This window comes from Lissotriton vulgaris, chromosome 10 (genome assembly GCF_964263255.1).
Source record: "Lissotriton vulgaris chromosome 10, aLisVul1.2, whole genome shotgun sequence".
NCBI classification, from domain to species: Eukaryota; Metazoa; Chordata; class Amphibia; order Caudata; family Salamandridae; genus Lissotriton; species Lissotriton vulgaris.
In genome coordinates, this window is record NC_141698.1 from 159,920,980 (window position 1) to 159,946,717 (window position 25,738).

Here is a 25,738-nt window from a genome sequence, read left to right on the forward strand (position 1 = left end):
GCATCTTTCGCATGGAGGGAACTTTATGCACTTGCGCAGTAGATAACAAAATGGCCGCTTTAAACTCACATGCTTGCCACCTGCTTGCTGGAAAAACTAAAGTCAGCTATTTTACTAATGCGAGGAGAGTAATAATAAGTAAATGGGATTAGAGTAGAGATAGGTGGTATACAGTGAAACCATTTATTTTTTATTTTAACATTTGTCTTTTTGACTCTTTCAATAGTGCTCATTATGGGCCTAGAATCAGGAGCCACAGTCTATTCCCTCTCGTTCTGCCGCACATGCGTAGGGCAGCCTAGCTGGAATACGCCATGTCAACTTGAACTTCATCCAAGGCTTCCAGTGGATACTTTTATGAGAACAGGAGTGACAGTCCACAGAAATGCATGGGAACCTGCAGAACATTTCATAATTTGTGACAATTACACTGTGAATGCGGGTGGGAAATAAAGTTTGAATAAAGAATTAAGGGGATGGGTTTATTAACAAAGGGCTAACTGGAAAGAGGAATATGTAAGCATGGTGTGATGATAACCTCCCCTGGCCTATCCAATCATAGTAAGTATTTTTGTAAGTTTGAAACGTTAATGGGTGGTACCAGCATACAGAAAGGTATAATTGAGGTAGCATTAGCTAGTTAGTTAGATTGTAGACTGGGATGCTGAAGCATGAGACCGCGAGGCTGTCCGAGTGATGCTGAAGAAGATTCAAATTATTGAACCAATTATCTACGCAAATAAATTTAGAAGAAGATTGCAGAAAAATCGAGGAGAAAGAGAGTGTCCGAGAGGGGTGCTGCGCAAGCATCGGTGATAGTCTGTCCTGTCCTAATTCCTACCCTGAAGCCTTTGTTCGCCAGATCTTTCCTGGGGGACCCTTACCAATTCCTAGGCCTGGGAGTTTGTTTTCACACCATTCTCGGTAAATATAAATATATGTGTAGGTGCTTATGTGCTTTTCTCTCTATTCTCTCCCTTTAATGCAGTGTCATTGCAAAGTATAAATAGATGCATTTTGATTGATTACTTGAAATCTTCCTTCCTGTGAGAAGCTGAGTTGTTCTGTACTCTAAGTTGTTCACATGAACTAAACTGAGAAAGCTTAATACACATCCCGACTCTGATCATTTCCAAGGTGTGAGTATATTTAAAACCGTATATCATTTCACCATCAACTAGTTCAACTAATGGTCGATTGACCAGAGGAAATACATTTTTGATCAGTGAAAGATTAGTTATGGACTAGAGAGAACTAATCTAAAGAATTATACAAACATGACCCCAGCGGTTATTGCCAGTGTGTGAAATTATGGGCTCAGGAGAGTATGTGGTGTTAGATTACCTGTTGCTGGTAACCTGCTGGATCACAGAAGTACTTGCAGAATTACGTGGCAACAGTGAGCAAATCTGATTTCAGTGATGCCCATATGTCTCTAGGATCTACATGCAGTTGGCAATAGCAATGCACAGAGTTCAAGATGAGCACTGCAATTTGTGTGGGATTCAAGCCAGGTCTTAATTGTGGAGCGCTACCTCTTCCCCAACATCAAGCCAACACTCTGTTGGCCAGCAGTACTGCCAAAGCTGTAAATATTTTATGAGGTCTTGGGATCTTCCCAATACAACCAAGCAATGCATATGGGGTTCACTCATATTGGACAGGGTGGAAATGACCTTCACTGGGCTACACAACCAGGTCTGGAGCAGGAGGTTTGCCTCTGGACCATCATATTTGATGTAAATTGAGTCTGCTCGCTGGTGAAATAAGTTCATATGGGTGTAGTAAGCTCTAGGAAAACATTTAAGTGGATTTTGCAAAGTCTATTGTTTGGAAAGAGGTGGCTGGTCTGTGTTCAACAAAACCTCATCCACACCTCGCCCAAAATTTCTACTGCAGTCCTGGGCTCCAATGTGGTGGGAAGGCTTAGCCCTGATACACTGAGGTCCCATATTCTTGCGCATCGTTCTGTGCATGTGCAGAATCCCTGCAACAACAAGCCCCCTGTATCGGTGAGGGAGACTTTAGTTGTGTCTTTAGACAGATCCATGCTTCCAGGCCCTGTGGCACAACCCAACCACCTCCATCAGTGGGCAGTTCACAATCAAGTGAACGAAATGTGGCAATCGTTGAACCCAAGGCTATGGAATTCTCCTAATATTCTGTGCATCACGCCTTATATACTAGGACTGATCTCCTTTCTGGCACTATTATGTTTGGGGCACAGGTTCAGGGTACCAAACATCAAGGATGCATGCTGTTGGATCATAATCCTCTGAAAACGTCAGTGAATTGGGGAAGATGGAGGACTGCTGCACCGATATGGCACCTTCTGATAGTCACTCAGGGATCAACAGTTTTATGCAGGCATATGTGATCAAATTGATTGTTACTTTAGTGAATGAAAGAATGGCTTCAGACATCTTGATTGAATGGGATGCCTTTAAGGCGAGGTGTAACTGCATTAAGACAGCCTTTGATATTGAGCGCATATTACTTAATGACTTCCTCTAGAAAGAGGACAATACTAAAGTGGTGGAAAACAGAACCACAAGCTGATACTGTCAAACCTAAATTGGCACACCTATGAACCAAATACAAAGTGGCATTTCAAATGCTCTGGAGGGTAAATCATACAGTGTGCATGGCCCATCAACACACCGCTAGAACAAAGCCGATAGCATGCTGGCCTTGCTCCAGCTTGCAGATGACTCCGGGACCTCAATTAGGCCTATACACTCACACCCTACAAGATGAGATTGCTAATCCCCAACAGAATAAATCTAACGTAAACGGTACAATGAGCGTCTTTACAAGGCCTCCATTGGGGGATCACTAGCAGACCTGGACGCCTACTTAGCAAGTAACAGATACCCTCTATCAAGCCTCTGCAAAGCACAGAACTAGAGGCTATCCCTGCTCCTCCAAGAGATACACGGAGCACTTAAATAGCACGGGGCAAGGCACCTGGAACAGATGGGATACCAGTTGAGTTTTACGCTGCCAATGAGTCGGCCTGACACCATGGCTATTGTGCATGTATGAGACGGTAAGAGAACAGGGGTCCCTGCCAGCATCCATACATGAAGCACAGATGAGACCATCAGAAACACGACAGAGACCTCCTGAGCATTGGCTCCTATAGACACTTATCCCTTCTGAATCTGGACTATAAAGTCATTGGGAAGGTGCTGGCGATTCGCCTCCAAAAGTACAGACTATTGTGGATCTGTAATAAAACGGGTTCATTCCAGGCAGGAGCACTTTCCTGCATTTACAGACACTTTAGGACTATGAACTGTGTCGAGCGTAGGAGCACTGGGACATGGGTCATCTAGACCAGTCAACCTAAGGGTGATCTTTCCCTAAATTTCTGCATTCCTCCCCTATTTTTGCTGGCCTTAAGACTCTTCACACTTTAAAACTGCTTACCAGTGCTAAGGTGCATGTGCTCACTCCTTAAAACATAACTAAATAAAATTTGCCAATTGGGCATAAGCCAATGTTACCATAAGACCCTAGTAAAGGGGTACTACATGTACCCGTGGCATGCAAATTAAATGCTACTAGTGGGCCTGCCGCACTGATTGGACCAAAGCGGTACAAAAGGGGGTAGTGATGGACGGAGCATCTGAACCAATCAAACACTCACACCCAGTCAACAGATCTGGGTTTAATCCATCACCGTTCTTTAGCCCACTCTGCCACCCCAGTTCAGACATGGCCATATGCAAATCAGTCTGACCCTGTGCCTCATGGGAACAGTCCAGCCCGAACTGCCAAGCCATACCTTCCCTACACCGGACTCAAGCTTCTTAGGACCGGTTTCTGGCATTACAGCAGTCTTCAACCAGGCTTGCTTGAATCCAGTGGCAAAGTGAGCAAGGGTCTCAAGTTGGCAGGGTATGCTCAGACGTATGGCGAACAAAGCGGTACAAAAGGGGGTGGTGATGGACGGAGCATCTGAACCAATCAAACACTCACACCCAGTCAACAGATCAAACTGGACTGTTCCCATGAGGCACAGGGTCAGACTGATTTGCATATGGCCATGTCTGAACTGGGGTGGCAGAGTGGGCTAAAGAACGGTGATGGATTAAACCCAGATCTGTTGACTGGGTGTGAGTGTTTGATTGGTTCAGATGCTCTGTCCATCACCCCCCCCTTTTGTACCGCTTTGCTCACCATAAGTTGGCAGGATATGCTCAGACACGAGTCCCTTGCTCACTTTGCCACTGGATTCAAGCAAGCCGGGCTGAAGACGGCTGGAATGCCAGAAACCGGTCCTAGGAAGCTTGTTTCCGGTCCAGGGAAGGCATGGCTTGGCAGTTCGGGCTGGACTGCTCCCATGAGGCACAGGGTCAGACTGATTTGCATATGGCTATGTCTGAACTTGGGTGGCAGAGTGGGCTAAAGAACGGTGATGGATTAAACCCGGATCCGTTGACTGGGTGTGAGTGTTTGATTGGTTCAGATGCTCCGTCCATCACCACCCCCTTTTGTACCGCACGGATTGTACCACCCACTTAAATAGCCCTGTAAAAATGTCTCAGGCCTGCCAAGCTGCCTTTTCAGCCTGGCAAAATAAAATGTTTGCCAGGTCCTAATCTTCCTTTTCAATACATATATGACACCCCTGGGATAGGCCCTGGACAGCACAGAGAGCAAGGTGCAGTGTATTTAAAAAGAAGGACATAATTTTAAGCTTTATATGTCCTGGTAGTAAAAAAAACTCTTACATTTGGTTTCCACTATGGCAAGGCCTACCTCTCCCATAGGGTAACATTGGAGGTACCACATTACATATATACTAAGTGATAATTCCCAAATGGGAGCAGGTCACTAGTTCATGTGTGAGGTCTTGAATTGTAATAAAAAAATCCTCTCATGGTGAAGTTAGATTTTAAATTACCACATTTTGAAAATGGCACTTTTAGAAAGTTATCCCTTTGGGTTTCATTTAACAATTAAATAGTAATCTATTAATATCGGACAAATTTGATCACCAATGCAAAATACCTGACAATAATAAGCATAAACCAAGGTGATATGCTACATTCCTTTATGTATAAAATCTTTAAAAGGGAGAATATTTACAATTAAGACACTGTACAAAAGAATCTACAAAAATAGCAACAATTGTGCTCTGTGAAGTAAAGTGGTGCAAAAGTGAAAAAGACAAAAAAAGGTGATCATGAAAAGACAACACACAATGACATGGTCTATTTGAAGGGCTAATACAATGAAGGTTCAAACATGATTAGAGAAGAGTCCCTCAACTTCTTAATTTCTCCTAAAAGACCACTGTAATTAATAGGCAATGTATTTATGCCCTGAACTGTCGCCAGCATTTAGACCCATCAAGTGATTAACGCCTTAACAATGGCAGCAATTCCGCTGCGGTGCGGGCGTTCCATTAGGTGGGTGGGGCCGTGTCGGCCAACGGACGTGCGCAGCCCTACGGAGGTAGTGCTCGCGACGGCTGTTGGCCGATAGAAGTAGCAAAGGGGTTAAACACTCATCATTAGGACAACAAAAGGAATTTCAGAGAAAGAGGAGATCCCAGGTATTTTGGAAGGAAATCCATAATGGAGCCCAACACGTTCCAAGTACATAGTTAGTTGTCGAGGTGTTTGCAGAGTCAGAGTATTACCAGCAGCGTTACCAACTCTAGAATCAATCTGTGGAAATTGTACAGTTGTATAAAAATTGCAGCCGCAGTGATCTTAACCATCGCTTTAGAAGGATAAATCACACTGTAGCATGTTGCGGACAAATTCACAAGCGTCAGGTGAAAGCAAACTATGAAGACTGCCTTTTATTATTCGTGGAAAAGGAGAGAATGAATCTCAATGCGTTTGAGACTTAACCAACAATAAGTCAAAGGGAATTTAGTCTTCCTGCTGGAGAGCAATATGAGTTTGGTGCCTATTGAGGTAGGACAGTACCAGATGCATTTTACATGGATAAATGAGTTCCCAAATATTCCATGTAATGAATGATAGCGAGCAGCTACTCATGGGCTTGCCCAGCAATGGTGTGTGCTAAACAAGTTATGCATTGTGAACATGGATGGGGATTTCCTGTCAACTGGCATATTCCAAGGGATGAACATGCGCAACAACCTGCCTGTGTAGAAATCGAACACCACAATTGCAAATGTCCCCACCACATTAGCAGCCCAATTCCGCAAAGACATGTATCCCAATGTCCCCCATGTTTAATGTAATTCACCCCCATCCAGGAAACTGCAGGCGTACAGATGAGTTTGACAACAGAAAATCTCTTAAGGGGGTATGACTATTGTAGTATAACAAGAGGGCTGTCTCTTCCCCTTTCTAGATGGTCAAAGGAGATTGGCTGTAAACTATGAAGAACTTTCCATCAAACCAAACATTTACTGAAACAGAATTCTCTACGGAGTGAAAAGGAGGGCAAGGCTGGTCAGTTGATTGGAAGTTGTTTTAAGCAAAAGTGCAGCCTCTGGTGCCCCAACACTGGGGCATCCTAGCCAGTAAAAACAGAAAAAGCTAAGAGCTGCCATGCACGAGAAAGCTGGGTGTTGATCAGAGAATCAATCAATCAGGGAATTGTAGGTGCCCTACTCACCCGTGAGGGTCTCAAGGCGCTGGCGGGTGGGAGTGTGGGGGGGTGAGGGGGGGGGGGGGGGGGGGGGGGGGGGGGTTGCCGCTCAATTCAGCCGAAGAGCCAGGTCTTGAGGGTCTTCCTGAAGGTGTTCAGGTGTTCAGGGAGGAGGTGTGTCTGATGTCTGCCAGAAGCCCGTTCCAGGTCTTGGCTGCGATATGGGGGGGAACGATTTTCCGCCTGATCTGGCTCTGTGGATGCGTGGGGTTTCAGCCTGTGCGCGGTTGATCCCAGGTTTCTTTTGGGTACGTGGAAGTTTATTCTGTGGTTGAGGTAACTGGGACCATTGTTGCACAGGCATTTGTAGGCGTGAGTGAGGATTTTGAAGGTGACTCTTCTCCACGGGGAACCAGTGGAGTTGCTGCAGGTGTTGGCTGTTGTGTTGTGCCGGGTGATGCAGAGGACGAGTCTGGCCGAGGAGAGCATGGCATTAGAAATTAGTCCATGTCACTGCGTCTCGAAGAAGAGAGTCGAGAGCTGTTGTGGTTGCACAGATAAACTAGTCTCATCCAGCTCCCTAAGTCACTAGGAGGTTGTTGTGGCGTTTGGAAAATGTGCGTTTTACAATGGTGGGTAATCCTCAAATTTGCATGACCACGGCATACTGTATACCCTCCATGAACAGTAGTTTTGTTCAATCTGGACACATTTTTTTAATCACCCCCTGCACTATCAGCATGAAATCTGGAAACAGAATGTATTGCCATTGAATTGCACTTCTTACTTGCTACGTTTAGGGCAATGTCCCTGTGTGGAAAATTAAGGCGCTTTACCATTATGGGCGGGAAGGGAGGATCACAAGTAAAGTGATCTGCGGCCCCTCTGTACCACCAGAAGGAACCAGAAAACCTCAGAAGTGAACAGTGCCAAAAACATATGAATATTATACCGCCTGGACTGCACAACAAGGTCCTCATTCTTAGTGACAATAACATTGAGAACCTGCTCCATATTCGAGAACATCTCACCCATTCCATTCAGGTTATCTTTTGTATCAGATACTTGCTGTTCCACAGCCCTCAGTCTGCCATTGTGCTTTTCCACTCGGTTCGTTATATAATCCAGTCTTTGTCTGAATGTGTTAATCTTCGTGGCAAAAGAGGCATGACACTCTTGCATTGCTCTCAAAAAGGACTCCATGCTGGCATCATTCATCACTTGTTCTTCATTTGGAGGAAGGAAGATCTATCACATTCCCAGCATTGCCAGCTGTCATCCTCGACACATGGCAAGTTTCAAACCATATTTTAGGTTGCTGCTTGGCATCTTCTTTGCACACAATAAGAATTTTACATTAGGCGCCATAAAGACCTGAGCCTTGGGTGGCAATAGTGCACTCACCTTTGGGGAGCTTGCTCCTGTTCTACTACCAGTAGATGTTGCGGATATGAAATTATGTAAAATGTAGATTTACAGGACGCTAGTGCCTAATCCAAGGGAGATACTCCCAGACACCATACGATTCAGTGACTTGTAGCAAGCAATCCGCATATCCAGAGCAGCAGGCATCCAGGATGAAATGAGGTATATTTGCTACCATCCAAGGTGTCAGGAGCAAACCAAGACCACACATGGCAGGGACTGGGCCACAATAGCTGGTCGTACGATTAATACCATACCACAGTGCCGAGACACAAATCAAGTTGAAAATATTGTGATTCAGAAATATCGACAGCAACAATATCGTGCTCAAGAATATCGAATTTAAAGTGAGACATATCTGTTTTTAAAACATAGAAGTCATTAAAATTGTTTGCAAAAATATAGATGTTTAAAATATTGATTTTTTATTAGTGGTATGTATTTTAGTTTATATTTTAAATGTGATGTATTGTTTATGTGTAACATATGTGTTAAATTATTAGTAGTTATGATTTTTATTTTTATGACATTTTCCTTTTTTTTTAGTTCTGTAGACGGTTGTGGATTTATAGGGGAATGGGGTGGATTGTAATTTTAATTATAATAAATGAATGATTATTTTTTATTTATTCAATTTAGATTTTATAGCGTTATTGGGGGGGAAGTAATTGGTTTGTAATTATTAATTGGTTGTCAAATATTAATTAATTGATAATCATGGTAATTGTGTAATTCTTTTTAGGTGCAGGTTGTGGGGTTTATAGGGGTAAAGGGTGGGAAGTAACGTATTTTTGATTAATTAATAGTTGTTAATTTATATTAATTAATTTAAAAATAATTATGGAAATAGTTTTGTTAATTTTAGGTGTGGTTTGTGGGGTTTATAGGGGTAAAGGGTGGGAAGTCATTTTTGTTTAATTAAAAATGAGTAGATCATTAATATTAATTAATTTATATTTAACTAGGGTATTTGTTTATTTTTTGTGTGGGGGTTTTATTGTTATAGGGGTAGTGTGGGGAATGAATAAATGTTACTTTATAATTAGTTGTTAAATAAGATTCATTTTTTAATTGAAAATAATGTAATTGTGTAATTAATTTTTTTTACAGTTTAACTTTAGCTGTTGGTTGCAGGGATTATAGGGGTAAAGTATGGGAAGTTAAGTACATTTTATGAGTTTATTTGTTTTTTAATTAATATTTCCTTAATTGGGAATTAATTATGTTTGTTGAGGAAATGCATTTTTTTTTAAATTTAGATGTGGGTTGTGAATTGTGTGGGGTTATAGGGTAGGAAATAAAAAATGTACATTTTTGTACTAATGAATGCTTTTTTTACTAAATTTGTAATTAAAAATATTTGCTTGGAAATTATTATTTATTTTATTTAATACAATATTTGAGGGTATTAGTTATATGTATTTCACATTATATATATATTTTTTTAATTAAATACATTTTTACTTGATTTTTTAACATATTTATATACTTTTTAATTTAAGTTTAAAAAAATATTTTTATTGGTAAAATGTTGTTTGTTTTTTATTTTAAACTGACTGGAGTGAGAATATTAAATTGTTACTCCTCTGCAATCCAACACTTTCTCTACTGTTACAGTCACTGGAGTGGAGTAGTAATTTATACATCTCCGCTATCCAACACTTTCCCTACTATTGAACTCACTGGAGTGGGAATAGACATGTTTACCCCTCCGCTATCCAACACTTTTCCTACTGTCGTACTCACTGGAGTGGGAATAGTAATTTTTACCCCTCCGCTATCCAACATTTCCGCTACTGTTACACTCACTGGAGTGGGAAATTTAAGTTTGAAGATTTTTAAATTGTTTAAATGTTTTAATTTATTATAGAATGTTTTTTAAATTAGATTTTCTGTTATTGGTACACACACACACACACACACACATATATATATATATATATATATAAAAAATACCAACCTGCGCCCCTCCTTCACCTCCTTCTCAGTGCGCTCGTGAAAGAAGGGCACAAACTCCACTTTTAGGTACACACTTGTTGTTTATTTCACATTCAAATAGTCATAACACGTTTCGGTAACAGCCGCTGCCTTGATCACAAGATATATATATATATATGTTTATAATTTTAGAATGGTAAAATAAATAAAAATTAATCGTTTGTTTTAGAGTAAATATATATGAATTATTATTATGTATGTTTAACTTTTTTCAATTAAGTCTATAATATTTTTTAATTTATATTAAATCTACTTTATTTTTTAGATTAATTGTATTATTTAACATGTAATATTTATTTTATATATATATATATAATTTGATATTTTGTACAACTATATTTTTACATCGATTTTTAAAAAATATTTTTGTACTTACCTGTTGAAGTATAGGGAGTCGATATTTTTGCATTCTATATTTTGGCACCAATATTTTTTAACATTGATATTTCGTCAGTGAACCCCATAACACACCTTCAATCCCTAAGTGGCAGCATTACCCGCTCATCAATCAGTCCCAGCGACAGCAAATTTCCAACCCGCTATTAACCTGCCTAAGAAAGCCCAAGGCCTTGAGGGGTCTCATAGATAATGCGCACATCACAGGACCCATGCAATTGCAAGCATTGGGAGCCACATTTCTATCTTTTGGGTAGCTTGGGTCCCGGCCTCAGATCCTTCTTTAACTTCCAAACCAATCACACAGATCATGCGCGGCAGTGGTGGTCAGCCCAATCCTTACGCGGCCTGGTTTCAATACAAGTATGCTATATCACTGGGTCTCGAGACCCTCCCCCACAGTGCCACCCCCGCTCGTGCTATGGAATTAGCATGGCTATCCACACAGTCCAGACCGGCACACCCAGCTAAAACAGCTGGTCCGTCACACAAAAATCTATGGGGGCCAGGTGTACCCCGTGAACTACAAACTTTGCTGGTTCATCTCACCCCCACTCGCTTGCTGTTATTTCCCCGCTACACGTCAGTGTGCCTTCCGCACATATCAAATCAGTTTCCAGCTGCAGATCATGCCCTCATTTACCAGTCTTTGCGCCAGCAAGTGAGATGCAGTTGTGGCCGCCAAGTTAACCAACGAGGAGCAGAGTATAAAGACCAGTAATTTAAGCACCTCTTAGCTCTCTTGCACAACAACTGTTGCCAAACAATGGCAAAAGCTAAATTGGGACTGTAGCTGTGGTAAAGCGACGGTACGGGATAGATTCTGACAGACTGCTACTTCTGAGGCAAGAGCCTCAATGAAGAAGTGCTATTTTGCTGGCAAACTCTCTAGTGCCCACCAGAAAATAATATTTTCTATTGTAAATTCCACATTCTTTGAAATATTTTGCCCTTAAAGAGTTGCAGGATTGCTATCTTCACAAACCTCTCAAGATAGTCACTACCAAACAAAACAGTGTAGTCGTCAACAAAGCACTGGAAAATCAAATCACTTTTGAGTGATGTAAATGCTTGGAAGAATTAGGAGTGCATCATTTTCTTAAAGATTAGATGCAGACATATCTTCTGTTTTTTCATAATTTTCAATTTCCCAGAACCAATTAAACTAGATTGAAATGTTCTTCATACAGACAGACCACATAATGCATGTCAGTTGTGGATTATGCACTCACAGCTATAGCAGTGCATGCTACATAGTCATTTCTCAAACTGAAAGAGGCCATCTATGAATTGCATATTGGATTGCATCAGAGGCACCAGATGTAAGCAAAAAGTCCACACAACATTAGAAACCCATCAGCTTAAATGCTACCTGCAAGAATCCCGATACCAGATGGGACTAACCACAACAGAAGTAATATAGAAGTTAAATTCAGGGATTTAAGAATGTGACTTCAGAGCTCTAACCCACCCGGTTAGAGGTTTGGTAATCACTAAGGGACAGATGTAGGTCGCTTAATACCGGTCGGTAACGGACGAAATTACCGAATTTCGGCCGTTACCGACCGGTATTAGGCTGCTGAGATGTAGGTGACCAAAATTGCAAATTCAGTAATTTACCGATTCGATATTTTAAGGAATCTGTAAATTACGGATTCCTTAAAATACCAAATCGGTAAATTAACGAATTTGCAATGTAGGGCGCACTCAAATGAGTGCTTTTCCCATTTTAGGGATTGCTATTTACCACCACTATAAGTTGGTGGTAAATAACGAATACCTTTTAAAATGCAAATCTGTGCATTTTCAACTGTGCCATGTGGCAGACATACATGCCCTTAGGGCATGTATGTGTGCCACATCTGCACACAGGCACGATTCAGGGGTGCAACAGGGTGTCAAAGTGACACCCTGGCACCATTGAATGTGTCCCCCATTTTACAGAATCGGTATTTACCAATTCAGTAATTGCCATTCATTCCTATGGGCCTCCAGGCCCATAGGCATGAATGGCAATTACCGAATCTATAAATACTGATTCAGTAAACATCGAATCTTACCGATTCGGTAATGTTTACCGATTTTTTGGCTTCATAGCATTTACCGGTTCTAAAATACCGAATCGGTAAAATTCAGCATTTTAGAATCGGTAAATGTACTTTACCTACATCTGGCCCTAAATCTTTCCATTCATACAGAGAACATCATATGGTACAGCATTCTGGTTACCTAGCTAGCCACCTATGTATTTAAGATAATCACCAAACACTAGCAAAACAAAATGAAGCTGTATTTTATGGTTGCATTGCAAAAGTGCCTGCAAAGAAAATAGAAGCTTTAGAGGTCCGTTGGGCATGTGACTCTGCAGAAAAGAAATCCTCATGAGTGGTTAGCCAAAGAAATAGGTTTTGAAAAAATATCCACTCCTTAAAGGAAGATTGAAAAGAATGGCTCACTTACTTTGGTGACAGCAGCAACTTCTTTTCTCACCACCCAGCGGCCCTTTGTGAATTTCCACATCTCAAAGAAAGTGCAAAAACATAAAATCAGTACAGAATATTTAAAACGTTTGCACAGCAACAAATGATAGGTAGCTTGGGCAACAATCTCAGGTATTGTTAACTGCATTCGCTCTGTGATGGTTAGAGGTAACTATTAAAAATGAAACCGCTTTCTTGAGTTGCTAATTACACTGAACTTATGTCTCTTCCTGTTTGGTTCAATGAAACACTTGTCACCATCTTGTCTTGGTCGCTTGCCTGGAATCCTTCATTTACTTTGTTAGCGCCAACATAGAACTGAAGACCAGCACAGATCTTTACACAGCAGCTGCATGTCAAGTAGGATTTGCAATAGTACAGTGTGTAGTGATCAGTAGCAGGCAGATTACATAAACCTAGATGTACTAAGAATGATTCTCGGAATGTATATCTGGGACAGTGCTGGGCAGCAGACAAAGTTTTTTACATTACACTTTTTTCCCTACATACATTTATATCAAATTGCATTTATTTTCTATTGACGGGACTGAGAGAAAGAATGATTGGATAGAAATCACACGATTTGACGAATAAGTGCATAAATGAGGATTCTAACCAAAGTCAGTGGTGAAAAGCCTCCTGGCATAGGGTCCCGACCCCACCCTGCCCTGTTTGTTGCAGTACCATATGGCGGTGGTGTTGTCCGTGAACACCTGCACCACCTTCCCTTTCCCTTTGAGAAAGGGAAGAAATGCTTTCAGTGCCAGGCAGATCTCCCGGAGCTCCAGCAGGTGGATATGGAGCCGGGACTCAGCCGGAGAAAAGACGCTTCTGATCTCCGCCGCCTCTAAATGGCCGCCCCATCCCAGGAGTGACGCATCTGTCACCACAGACAGTGAGATCTGGTTGGGGAAGGCAGAAGGATCTGCCACTGACCCAAGCTTGGTTCGTTAACCACCACTGCAGCTGTTGTGCAATTCCCTCTGAAATATGGACGTAGTCGGAAAGATCCACCTGATGCTGTGCCCATTGGAACTTCAGGTTCCACTGCAGAGCCCGCATATGCCATCTAGCATGATCCACCAGCAGGATGCAAGAGGCCATGAGGCCCAGCAGCTTCAGGGTCATTCTCACGAAATCCGGGATAGAGGCTGAAACATCAGTATCATAGCCCGAATATCCTGGACTCACTGCTCTGGATGATAGGCCCGAAATTGCACAGTGTCCTGAACCGCCCGATGCAATGAGAGTCTGAGAGGGAGTAAGGCTTGACTTCAGCACGTTGATAGTGAACCACAGCGAATTCAGGAGGTCCGCCGTAGTCTGGAGGTGAGGGAAGACCGCCTGGGGCGAGCTGCCTTCAACAGCCAGTCATCGAGATAGGGGAAGACTGGAACCCCTGATCTGCGTAGATGAGCTGCAACCACCGCCATTACTTTTGTGAACACCTGAGGGGCACTGGTAAGGCCAAAGGGCATCGCGGTGAACTGAAAATGCTTTTGACCTACCATGAACAGTAGGTAGCGTCTGTGGGCTGGCAGGATGGGGATGTGGAAATAGGCATCCTGTAAGTCCAGCGCCACCATCCAGTCTCCAGGGTCGAGGGCAGACAAGACCTGACCCAATATTAGCATTTTGAACTTCTCCTTACAGAGGAAACAATTGAGGGCCCGGAGGTCTAGAATGGGACACAGGCCTTTATCCTTCTTGGGCACCAGAAAGTCGCGGGAATAGCAACCACGGTCTACTTGTTAGCTCCTTTGTCCAAAAGAGCTGAAACTTCCCGGGGAGAAGCGCCAAATGATCCTCCAACATGCGATCGAATGACGGTAGCATGAAGGGAGGGGTAGCCTCGAAAGGGATGGAGTAGCCCCTTCAGACTATATGCAAAACCCACCTGTCTGACGTGATGCATTGACATTGGGGGAGGATATGGCAAATCCTGCCACCCACTGGCCATTGACGGCCATAAAAAGTCAGCAAGGGTGACTGGACATCTTCTGGACCGCCAGACGTCCAGCCAGGCCTAGTGCCTAAGGGCTACCGACGTGACAATTGTTCTGCCTAGTGAGTCGGTGGTATCTAGTCCACATCTAATCGTGAATTTAGCTGCGTCTCTTCCATCTGGCACTGCTTGGGCAAGAACGGCCCGGTCCTCGGTAAGGCAGTAAGGCAGCACTTGCGCAACCATATCCCAGATAGTATATAAGTATCGGCCCAAGAGGCACGCAGTATTCACAGACCGCAGTGACAAGCTGGAGGAAGAGAACATGCGCTTCCCGAGATGATCCAGCTTCTTGGATTTCCTGTCTGGGAAACAGAAGGGAATGCACCCTTGGAAGAGGAGGTTGGACCACCAAGATCTCGGGTGAAGGGTATTGGGTGAGGAAAACTGAGTCGCTCGGAGCTGGGCGGTGGCAGAGGGCAATCGTCTTTTCCACAGGACCCCCTGTGCTGGGCTTGGACCATGTGGATCATTTTGCGCTTCTCCCCGGGAAGTTTCAGCTCTTTTGGACAAAGGAGCTAACAAGTAGACTGTGGTTGCTATTCCCGCGACTTTCTGGTGCCCAAGAAGGATAAAGGCCTGTGTCCCATTCTAGACCTCCGGGCCCTCAATTGTTTCCTCCGTAAGGAGAAGTTCAAAATGCTAATATTGGGTCAGGTCTTGTCTGCCCTCGACCCTGGAGACTGGATGGTGGCGCTGGACTTACAGGATGCCTATTTCCACATCCCCATCCTGCCAGCCCACAGACGCTACCTACTGTTCATGGTAGGTCAAAAGCATTTTCAGTTCACCGCGATGCCCTTTGGCCTTACCAGTGCCCCTAGGGTGTTCACGAAAGTGATCGCAGTGGTCGCAGCTCATCTGCTCGAATCAGGGGTTCCAGTCTTCCCCTATCTCGACGACTGGCTGTTGAAGGCAGCTCGCCCCAGGCGGTCTTCTCTCACCTCCAGACTACGGCGGACCTCCTGCATTCGCTGTGGTTCACTATCAACGTGCTGAAGTCAAGCCTGACTCCCTCTCAGACGCTCCCTTTCATTGGGGCGGTTCTGGACACGGTGGAGTTTCTGGCCTATCCTTCCGAGCAGCCAGACCGGGATATTCAGGCTAGGATACCGATATTTCAGCCTCTATCCTTATTTCAGTGAGAAAGACCCTAAAGCTGCTGGGCATAATGGCCTCCTGCATCCTGCTGGTGGATCATGCCAGATGGCATATGCAGGCTCTGCATTGGGACCTGAAGTTCCAGTGGGCGCAGCATAAGGGGATCTTTCAGACTACGTCCAGATCTCGGAGGGAACTGCACAACAGCTGCAGTGGTGGTTAACAAACCACACTTGGGTCAGAGGCAGATCCCTCACCCTTTCCCCAACCAGATCTCACCGTGGGGACAGATGCGTCACTCCTGGGATGGGGAGGCAATTTGGAGGAGGCGGAGATCAGAAGCGTCTGGTGTCCGGCAGAGTCTGAGCTCCATATTCACCTGCTGGAGCTTCAGGCGATCCGCCTGGCACTGAAAGCATTTCTTCCTTCTCTCAAAGGGAAGGTGGTGTAGATTTTCACAGGAAACATCACCGCCAGGTGGTACTGCAACAAACAGGGGGGGTAGGGGGGGGTTGGGGTTGTTGACCCTATGTCAGGAGGCTCTTCGCCTTTGGACATGGCTGGAACATCAGGGAATGACCCTGGTGGTTCAACACCTGGCAAGTTCTATGAACGCCAGGGCAGACTAACTCAGCCATCTGTGCTGATCACGAATGGCGTTTTCCCTCGGAGATGGTGCAAGGTCTCTTTCAGTGGTGGGGACAGCCTTGGTTATATCTTGTCGCCACCGAAGAGAACGTGCAATGTCAGCAATTCTGCGTGTTGGAGTTTCCAAGGTGGCACTTGGCAATGCTTTTCGCCGCACGTGGAACTGCGGCCTCCAGTATGCCTGTGCCACTTCTGCCCAGAATGTTGAAGAAGATCAAGTGCGACCGGGCCCTAGTTATCCTTGTGGCTTCGGACTAGGCACGATGAGTCTGGTACCCAGAGCTCCTGAGCGTACACTTTCTTTGGCCCAGCAGGGCTCTGCTCCGGACACTCTTAAAGGGTATCAGGCGGCTATCTCTCCCGTCCTGCGGCTGCACGATCAGCCTTCATTGTTCAAGTCCCCTACTGTAAGTAGGTTTTTAAAGGGCATTACTCATCTCTTTCCTCCATCTCCTTTCATATTGCCCCAGTAGGACGTGATTCTTGTTCTTACCATCTCATGTGTGCTCCCTTCGAGCCCCTTCATAACTGTCCTCTCAGGCTCCTCACTTTGAAAACTGTCTTCTATTTTACCATCACTTCTGCTCACAGGGTGAGTGAGCTTCAAGCTCTTTCTTCCAAACTCCCTTTCTTCTCCATGCATTTGGACACAGTGGTGTTTCGAACGAGGCCCTTGTTCCTTCCAAAGATGGGTACCTCTTTTCCCATTAGAGAAACCATTACTTTGCCCATCTTTTTCCCACCTCTGCACCCTTCCAAGGAGGAGGAGAGACTCCACCATCTGGACCCTAAGCATGCGCTGTCTTTCTACCTTGAACGCACAAAAGATTTACGGGTGGATGATCAACTCTTCATTGGCTATGTAGGTGCCAAGAAAGGTTGGGCTGTTCAAAAGCGTATATCTCTCGATGGGTTGTCCTTTGTATCAAAATCTGTTACGCTTTGGCGAAAAAGGAACCTCCAGTGGGGTAGCGGGCTCACTCCACCGCACTGGCACTTGGAGTTCCACATCTGTCAGGCAGCTTCAGCAGACAATACTGCCTGGATAGCTAAGTCCGGAGAGAAGGCTATTTTGCCCGGTTGGTCCGCCAGGACTTCCTGGTGTGAACTGACCCTCGTTTGGGGGTTGTTTTGCTGAGGTATCTATTATAAGGGATGTGAATATCTCGTTCAGATGAACAAGATACTTACCTTTGGCAACGATGTATCTCTAAAACCCTCAGCTGTGGAGTCCCGCAGAGGTCGGCCCTCAGCCCCCTTTTGTTCAACATCTACCTGGCCCCTCTCTTTACGCTAATTGCCAACTGGGGCGTCAAGGCAATCTCATATGCCGACGACACCCAGTTGGTATTTCCTTACTCTGAGATGACGCAGGAGTCTTTCTCTAATTTCAAAGGCTGTCTCCAGGATATAGCACACTGGATGAACACTAATAAATTAAAACTTAATGCCAATAAAACCGAAGTCATCTTCTTCGGCAAGGGCCCCTCCCCCCCCCAGAATTCTGGTGGCCAACGGAGATGGGCCCGCCCCCTTCACCCAGTCACTCGGCAAAAAATCTTGGTGTGAGATGGGATGATAACATGTCCTTCTCATCCCATATCCAACAAGTCGCCGGATGCTGCCTGAGTAAGCTGAGAAACCTCCGAAAAATTCTAAGACTCCTACCTGTGAGCTGTAGAAAAACGGTTGTCCACGCGACTGTCACCTCCCGGCTGGACTATGCCAATGGTTTATACCTTGGCCTTCCAAAATACCTGACTCACAAGCTTCAGGTAGTTCAAAATGCGGCTGGTCTCTCCACATCTCCGAACCCTGCACTGGCTGCCAGTAACCAACAGAATTAAATTCAAAGCTCTGACGCTGGCGTTCAGATCTCTGCATGGCTCCTGCCCACAATACCTGAAAAATCGCCTCCCAAGATACCTTCAAAGTCGCGCACTACGGTCCAACGACCGTGTCCAGCTGGCCGTCCCGCGCGCAAAAAAGGCCCGACAAGGCGGTCGGACCTTTTCAGCAAACGTCCCCGCTCTGTGGAACTCACTGCCTCAAACAATCCAACGGGCCCCGTCTGAACTCTGCTTTAAGAAATTACTTAAGACCTGGCTATCCACCCAGCCACGCTAGCTTTCCTATTCTTTAGCCCAGGTCATTTGTGTTCTACTAGCGCCGGGACACCTCCTTGTGAGGTAGCTGTTCGCGCTGTATAAAACCCAGTATTATTATTATTATTATTATTAAGAGACATAGGTTAGCTATAGATTCCTTACCGCCCCACCCGCCCTCCCCACTCTGCAAACTGCCTTCTAGGGATAGAGACTCCCTTAAAGTGTACAAGTTGTGATGCACCAGTGGTCTTGCACGGCTCTGCGCTTCTGGCATGGAATGTTGTGTCAGAACAGAAGTCAGCGTGCAGGGGAGCATCTAAGTAGGCACGCAACGTCATTCCAGAGAGCACGACGCCGAACGTGGAGTCGACCAACGCCACCTACCGACACGCAGGGGTACTGCTGAGAATAAATTCTCCGGATCGAGTCTGATGCCTGGGGGAAATTCTAAGGTAAGGAATCTATAACTAACCAGTCTCTCACAGATACATCGTTACCGAAGGTAAGTAACTTGTTCCTCAAAAAGTGCGTATAGAGGTAGCTCTCTCTTGATCTGTGCTAGGCTTGCACAGAAAGGAATATGCTACTTACCAGTATGCATCTGTTCTTGGCATGTAGGGCTGCTGACATTCATATCTGTGCATAGATCGCCACCTTGTGTTGGGTCCTGATGATTGCACATTGTTGTCCTTGAAGAGTCTTCGAAGTATCACGAGATAGGTGACTCCTCCCCTGGACTACAGTGCGCATGGGCATCCTCTTCAGATTGTTTTTCGCCATTGTGGCAGAGATGGAGTGTAATACAGTAAGTGATGACCATGCCTGAGAATGATTCTGAGTGCTACAGCTGCGACAGGCACCGGTGGAGGAGGGCGGGCAATATGAATGTCAGCAGCCCAACATGCCAAGAACAGATACATACTGGTAAGTAGCATATTCCGTTCGAGGCATGTGGGCTGCTGAATTCATAACTGTGCATAGAATAAATAGCAGTTACCTCCTTAGCGGTGGTTGCCTGTGCCAGCTGCAGCAGTCTGAAAAAGGGTTTTAAGAACAGCCTGTCTTACAGCAGCTTGCTGTTTGGAGTGTACATCTACACAGTAGTGTTTGGTAAATGTATGTATGGTGGTCCATGCGGCTGCTTTACATATATCCTCTAGGGGAATGTTACCTAGGAAAGCCATGGATGCCCCTAACTTGCGTGTGGAATGCGCTCTTGGGGGAACTGTTAATGTGCGTTTAGCTTTTTGATAACAGATTTGTATGCACTTAACAATCCATCTGGCTATACCGGATTTGGAAATGGGGTTGCCTTTGTGTTGTGGAGAGAAGGCAACAAACAGTTGCTTAGTCTTTTTGAAATCTTTTGTCCTGCCGATGTAATACAGAAGAGCTCTTTTAACATCTAAGGTGTGCAGTGCTCGCTCTGCCACAGAATCTGGATTGGGGAAGAAAACTGGCAGTTCAATGTTTTGATTAATGTGGAACTGCGACACCACTTTAGGCATGAATTTAGGGTTGGGACGTAGCACTACCCTATTAGCATGAATTTGTATGAAAGGCTCTTGAATAGTTAGGGCTTGAAGCTCACTAACTCTTCGTAGGGATGTGATGGCTACCAGAAAAGCCACTTTCCTTGTGGGAAACTGTATTTCACAAGAGTGAAGGGGTTCAAAGGGTGGTCCTATTAGTCTGGTGGGAACCACGTTTAGATTCCAGACAGGTGAAGGAGGGTGCCTGGGAGGGATCACTCTTTTGAGTCCTTCCAGAAAGGCTTTAATGGCGGGCACCCTGAAAAAGGAAAGATGCTGCCTGTTTTGAAGATACGCCGCAATGGCGGCCAGGTGTATCCTGATGGAACTATATGCCAGATTGCATCTGTAGAGATGCAACAAATAGCATATGATGTTTTGCGTCGACGCATCCAACGGATCAATGTCATTATTGGAACAGTAAATGACAAACCGTTTCCATTTGGCCGCATAACATGCCCTAGTTGTAGGTCGCCTTGCCTCCTTGCGGATGTTCATACAGTCAGGGGGCAGATTGAGGTAGCCAAACTATGACCTCAGGAGCCATATCGCAAGGCTCAACTGTTGTGGGTCTGGGTGCTGAATGTCTCCATGGCTCTGAGTGGGGAGACTGGGCGTGAGGCGCAGCCTTTCGTGGGGCACCACTGAAAGTTCTAGGAACGTGGTCTACCAGGCTTGCCGTGCCCACGTTGGAGCAACCAGGATGAGCGTCATGGAGTGTTGTCGCAGTTTGCGTGCCACTAGTGGTATGAGTGGTGCTGGAGGAAAAGCATACGCAAATCTGCCTGACCAGTTCATCCATATCGCATTGCCCTGAGACTGCGGGTGTGGGAACCTGGCGGCGAAGGTTTGGCATTTTGCGTTTTCCTGTGTGGCGAGTAGGTCGATCTCTGAATGACCCCACCGCTGGAAATATGGTTGGAGCACTGAGGGGTGTATCTCCCACTCGTGCATCTGATGGCTGTGCCTGCTGAGCAGGCCCGCCATCTGGTTGTCCTTGCCTGGGAGATGTTCTCCCATGAGGAACATGTTTATTTGAATGGCCCACTTCCACATGCTCTGGGTTAGATAAGACAATTGTGGAGAGTGTGTCCCTCCCTGCTTCTGGATGTAATACATGGCACTCATGTTGTCCGTCCGGATCAGCACGACTTCGTTGCACAAGTGTAATTTGAACGCCTTCATTGCCATGAAGATCGCCATGAGCTCCAGCAGGTTGATGCGCATCTTTTGCTGCTGTGTCGTCCATAGTCCCTGCACTGTATAATGGAGGACATGAGCTCCCCAGCCCTGGAGAGACGCGTCTGTTGTCAGCACTACCTGTGGTATAGGCTCTTGGAACGGTCGTCCCCTGCAAAGGTTTTGTGTGTTCCACCAATGAAGAGAGTTGTAAGCACGGCCGGTCTCCAACACTAGGTCTTTTAGATGTCCATGAGCCTGGTTCCACTGTTGCGCTAAGCACTCCTGGAGTGGACGCATGTGCAGCCTCACGTGCGGGACTATGAAGATGCAGGAGGCCATCATACCTATCAGTTGCATGAACACTTGCGCTGAGAGCAGGTGTTGGGGTCTGAATTTCTGAATTAGCAATTGCATGCTGGTGACTCTGGCTGTGCTGTTGCTGTGATAGTGTTTATTGTTGCCCCTAGGTACTGTTGTACATGTGCGGGCTGAAGGTGTGATTTTGGGTAATTTAGTGAAAATCCTAGACTGTGTAGGAGGTGAATTGTGCGGGACATGTGGCTTGCACATTGCTGGGCCGACTTTGCTTGAACAAGCCAGTCGTCCAGGTAAGGATAGACATGGATGTGTTGTCTCCGAAGGTGTGCAGCCACTGTCGCCAAGCACTTGGTGAACACCCTGGGGGCTGTACTGACCCCGAAAGGCAGGACCTTGAACTGGTAATGCTGGTTGTTGACTGTGAACCTGAGATACTGCCTGTGACCTGGGTGAATGGGAATATGAAAATATGCATCCTTCAGGTCTAGTGTTGCTAGGAAGTCCCCTTGCCTGAGCAACGTTAGAACTTGCTGTAAAGTTAACATATGGAAGTGTTCTGACAGGATGTACTGGTTTAGGGGTCTGAGGTCTAGAATGGGCCGCAGGGAACCGTCCTTTTTTGGGATCAAGAAGTACAGTGAGTACACTCCTGTACCTTGCTGTTCTAAAGGCACGAGTTCTATGGCTCCTTTTCGCAGCATGCTGAGTACTTCTTGCTGCAATAAGTGCATGTGCTCTGCGGACATAGGACGGTGCCTTGGGGGTATGTTGGGAGGAGTGGAGGTTAGTTCCAGACAATAGCCGTATTGGATAAGTTGTCTCACCCACCTGTCTGTGGTAATGCCTTCCCAGACTGGCAGGAACTGCTTGAGTCTTCCCCCGACCGGTGTTATATGGTCGGGGGGCAGTGACAAGGAGTCACTGTTTATTGGTGGCGGAGGATCTGGCATTGTTATTTCCACGTCCTCTGCCTTGGGTGCTGTTCCCACGATATCCACCCCTGTTATTTTTGTTGTAGGTGGTTTGCGTGCTCCCCTTGTTGTATTGGGCTTGCTGTAATGCCTGACCTCTAGAAGCTTCCCTGTTACCGGGGCGACAAAAGGAACTGCCCCTGAACTGCTGTGACTGCAGAGCCCCCATGGATTTTGCTGTCTCAGTGTCTTTTTTAATTTTCTCAAGGGTAGTGTCTACATCAGGGCCAAAGAGAAAGTCAGGGTTAACTGGCTGATTTAGCAAAGTTGTTTGGATTTCTGGTTTGAAACCAGAGATGCGGAGCCAGGCATGACGTCTCAGCATTACGCTAGTGTTGATGGCTCTAGCTGCTGTGTCTGCTGCATCTAGTGCACACTTGATGGATGCATTTGAAATCAACTTTCCTTCCTGTATCAGCATTTCTACCCCCTTTTTGTAAGCATCAGGCAGGTGTTGCATCAGCTGTTCTAGCGAGTCTTAGTGAGCCCTATCATATCTGGCTAATAGGGCCTGTGTGTTTGAGATCCTCCAAATATTAGCCGCTTGAGCTGCCACCCGTTTACCAGAAGCCTCTAAGATTTTGGATTCTTTGTCCAGAGGAGGAGCATCACCACTTGTCTGAGAGTTTGCTGTCTTGCGAGCATTAGCCACTACTAGGGAGTCCAATGGGAGTTGGCCCTTGTTGTACATAGGGTCCACAGGCGCAGGCCTATACTTTCTTTCAATCCTTGGTTTTATAACCCTTGCCCTTGTGGGTTCCTTGAAAATGTCATTAGCATGTTTGAGGACACCCTTTAGCATAGGCAGTGTTTTTACCGATCTTTCTGAGGTGGAGAAAGTATCGAAGAGAAAGTCCTCCTCCACTGGCTCTGCGTGCATGTCAACATCATGGTTGAGGGCTGCTCTTTCAATTAAGGCATTACATGCTGCAGTGTCTTCAGTAGGCGAGGTTTTGACACTATAAGACTGAGTGTCGGGCGTAGTGTGGGGATCATCAGGGTCAGCAGGGTCAGTCCATTGTTGAGATTCCCCTTGATCAGCGTCAGCATTGTAAATGAATCCCATATGACTATAATCATCTCCCACTTCCTCGTCGCTGCGTGTGGGTGAATCGGTACCATGTTGTGTATAGGACTGAACATGTTCAAAGAGAACAAGTGAGGTTGCAGAGTCCTTTTTCTTTTTGAGGGGGATTTTATATGACTCCAAAGGATGTTCTGGTGCGATTTTCCTTTTGTGAATGGTGAGTCTGCCAGAATCCGAGTCGATATAGAGCTTCGACTGATTGTCATACGAGGGTGCCTGGAACATTACCTCCTCCGGAATGGACTGAGATATAGGAGGTCCCGATACCTTTTTGGAGGGTTCAGCGCTCCTTTGTGGCTCGAGCGTTTTGGGTCGAGCGGTTGGGGGCAGTCCGTATTTAATTGGTGGTGGAAGCACCGGAGACGAACCGACCACCTTAGGGAGTGATGTCGTCTTCGATCCGATTGGCTTCGATGTATCACCAGCATGCTTGCGGCCTTGCGTCGACTCGAGCTAATGGTGCACAGCCGGTACGGTTTTGGTCTTCGACACGACATGCTCCTTTGGGTCGGGTTTGGTCTTCGACTCGAGGGCCTTACCGAATAGCGTCTTTGAGGCTGCAAGCGTCGGTTCGACAGTCTTTTTAGTCTGGAGACCTTTGGCAGTGTCGCCATGTTTGGACGTCAATGGCGTCAGACTGACGTGCTTGATCGTAGAGATTGGCTTGGGCGCTCCGCTCTTGGGGTCGGCACCGCCTTGTGGCCCCGAAAGGTCGATGACGTTAGTATACTTGACTGGAGCCGAGGGCGTCGATCCGAGGACTGCCTTCACCAGTTTCGGTTTCGCTTTTGCCTCTGTTGGTTTCGATTTCTGTGGATCGACCGATGGCTCCATAGAGGTATTCTTAGCCGGGCCTTGACGCGGGGCTATAGAATGTAACTTAGGATCTCGGCTAAGGCCTACCGGCGATGCCTCGACCTGAGCCTTAGAGAGTACAGTGTCAATATTAGGCCCCACAATTGTGGGTGGGCCTTGCTCATCGCTCGAGTAGTCATCGATGGCTCCGATGGCCTCTGCGTCATTTCCTACCTCGACGGCGTCTTCTTCATGGACTTAGTCTTCATCGTCGTCCATACCGAAGGTAGAATCTCGCTCCGACTCGGGGTCTGACTGCTGGTCAGGAACCTGTTCGACTCCTTCATCGTCATCGGCCTCGAAGATGTTCTCCGGGTCAGGCGTCGCTTTTTTGTCGACTGTCGCGCGTCGAACTCGAAGCGTCTTCTTCGACCGGAACTTTGAACAGGCCATACAGCTGGCCTCGTCGTGGTCCGGGGACAACATTTATTGCACACTGGGTGCACATCAATGTGAGGGTACTTAGCGTTGCAGAGGGGCATCTCTTGAACGGGCTCCGTTCCATCGTCGTCGAAGTTGGGGCCTGGTGTCGAAAAGGCTAACAGCCTTCGACGTCCTGTTCGAAGAACTGGATGAATTATAGGCACCGAACGAGACAATACCGACGCCCCGAAGGCCTTTTGGCCTTGCGCAAAGAGTTTTATGTTGATTCTGAACTTGAGTCAAGAAAGTACATCCGAAACCAATGGCGGAAAAAAACAATCTGAGGATGGAGAGGATGCCCATGCGCACTGTAGTCCAGGGGAGGAGCCACCTATCTTGTGATACTTCGAAGACTCTTCCAGGAAAACAATGTGCAATCATCCGGACCCTTCACTAGGCGGCGATCTATGCACAGATATGAATTCAGCAGCCCACATGCCTCGAACAAGAAATTACTGAAGTCAGCGCACAGGGGCAACGTCTAAGTAGGCATCGTGATGTCATCCGGGCGTGCCCGGCTGGACGACGGACACCGAGTAGACCGACGCCACCTCCCGATGCGCAGGGCTACTGCTGAGAAGAAATTCACCTGATCCAGTCTGATGCCTAGGGGAAATTCTATGGTAA

At 45.9% G+C, this 25,738-nt stretch overlaps 1 protein-coding gene across 1 annotated transcript in view; it reads right to left on the reverse strand.

The window, feature by feature from the left end:
* Positions 1 to 25,738, reverse strand: part of POLR3E (RNA polymerase III subunit E) — a 300,274-nt gene that overhangs the window by 90,095 nt on the left and 184,441 nt on the right. The window contains exon 15 of the mRNA XM_086940764.1: positions 12,862 to 12,921. Within this exon, the coding sequence (XP_086796890.1) occupies positions 12,862 to 12,921 (60 nt within the window). The remainder of the gene's footprint in view (positions 1 to 12,861; positions 12,922 to 25,738) is intronic.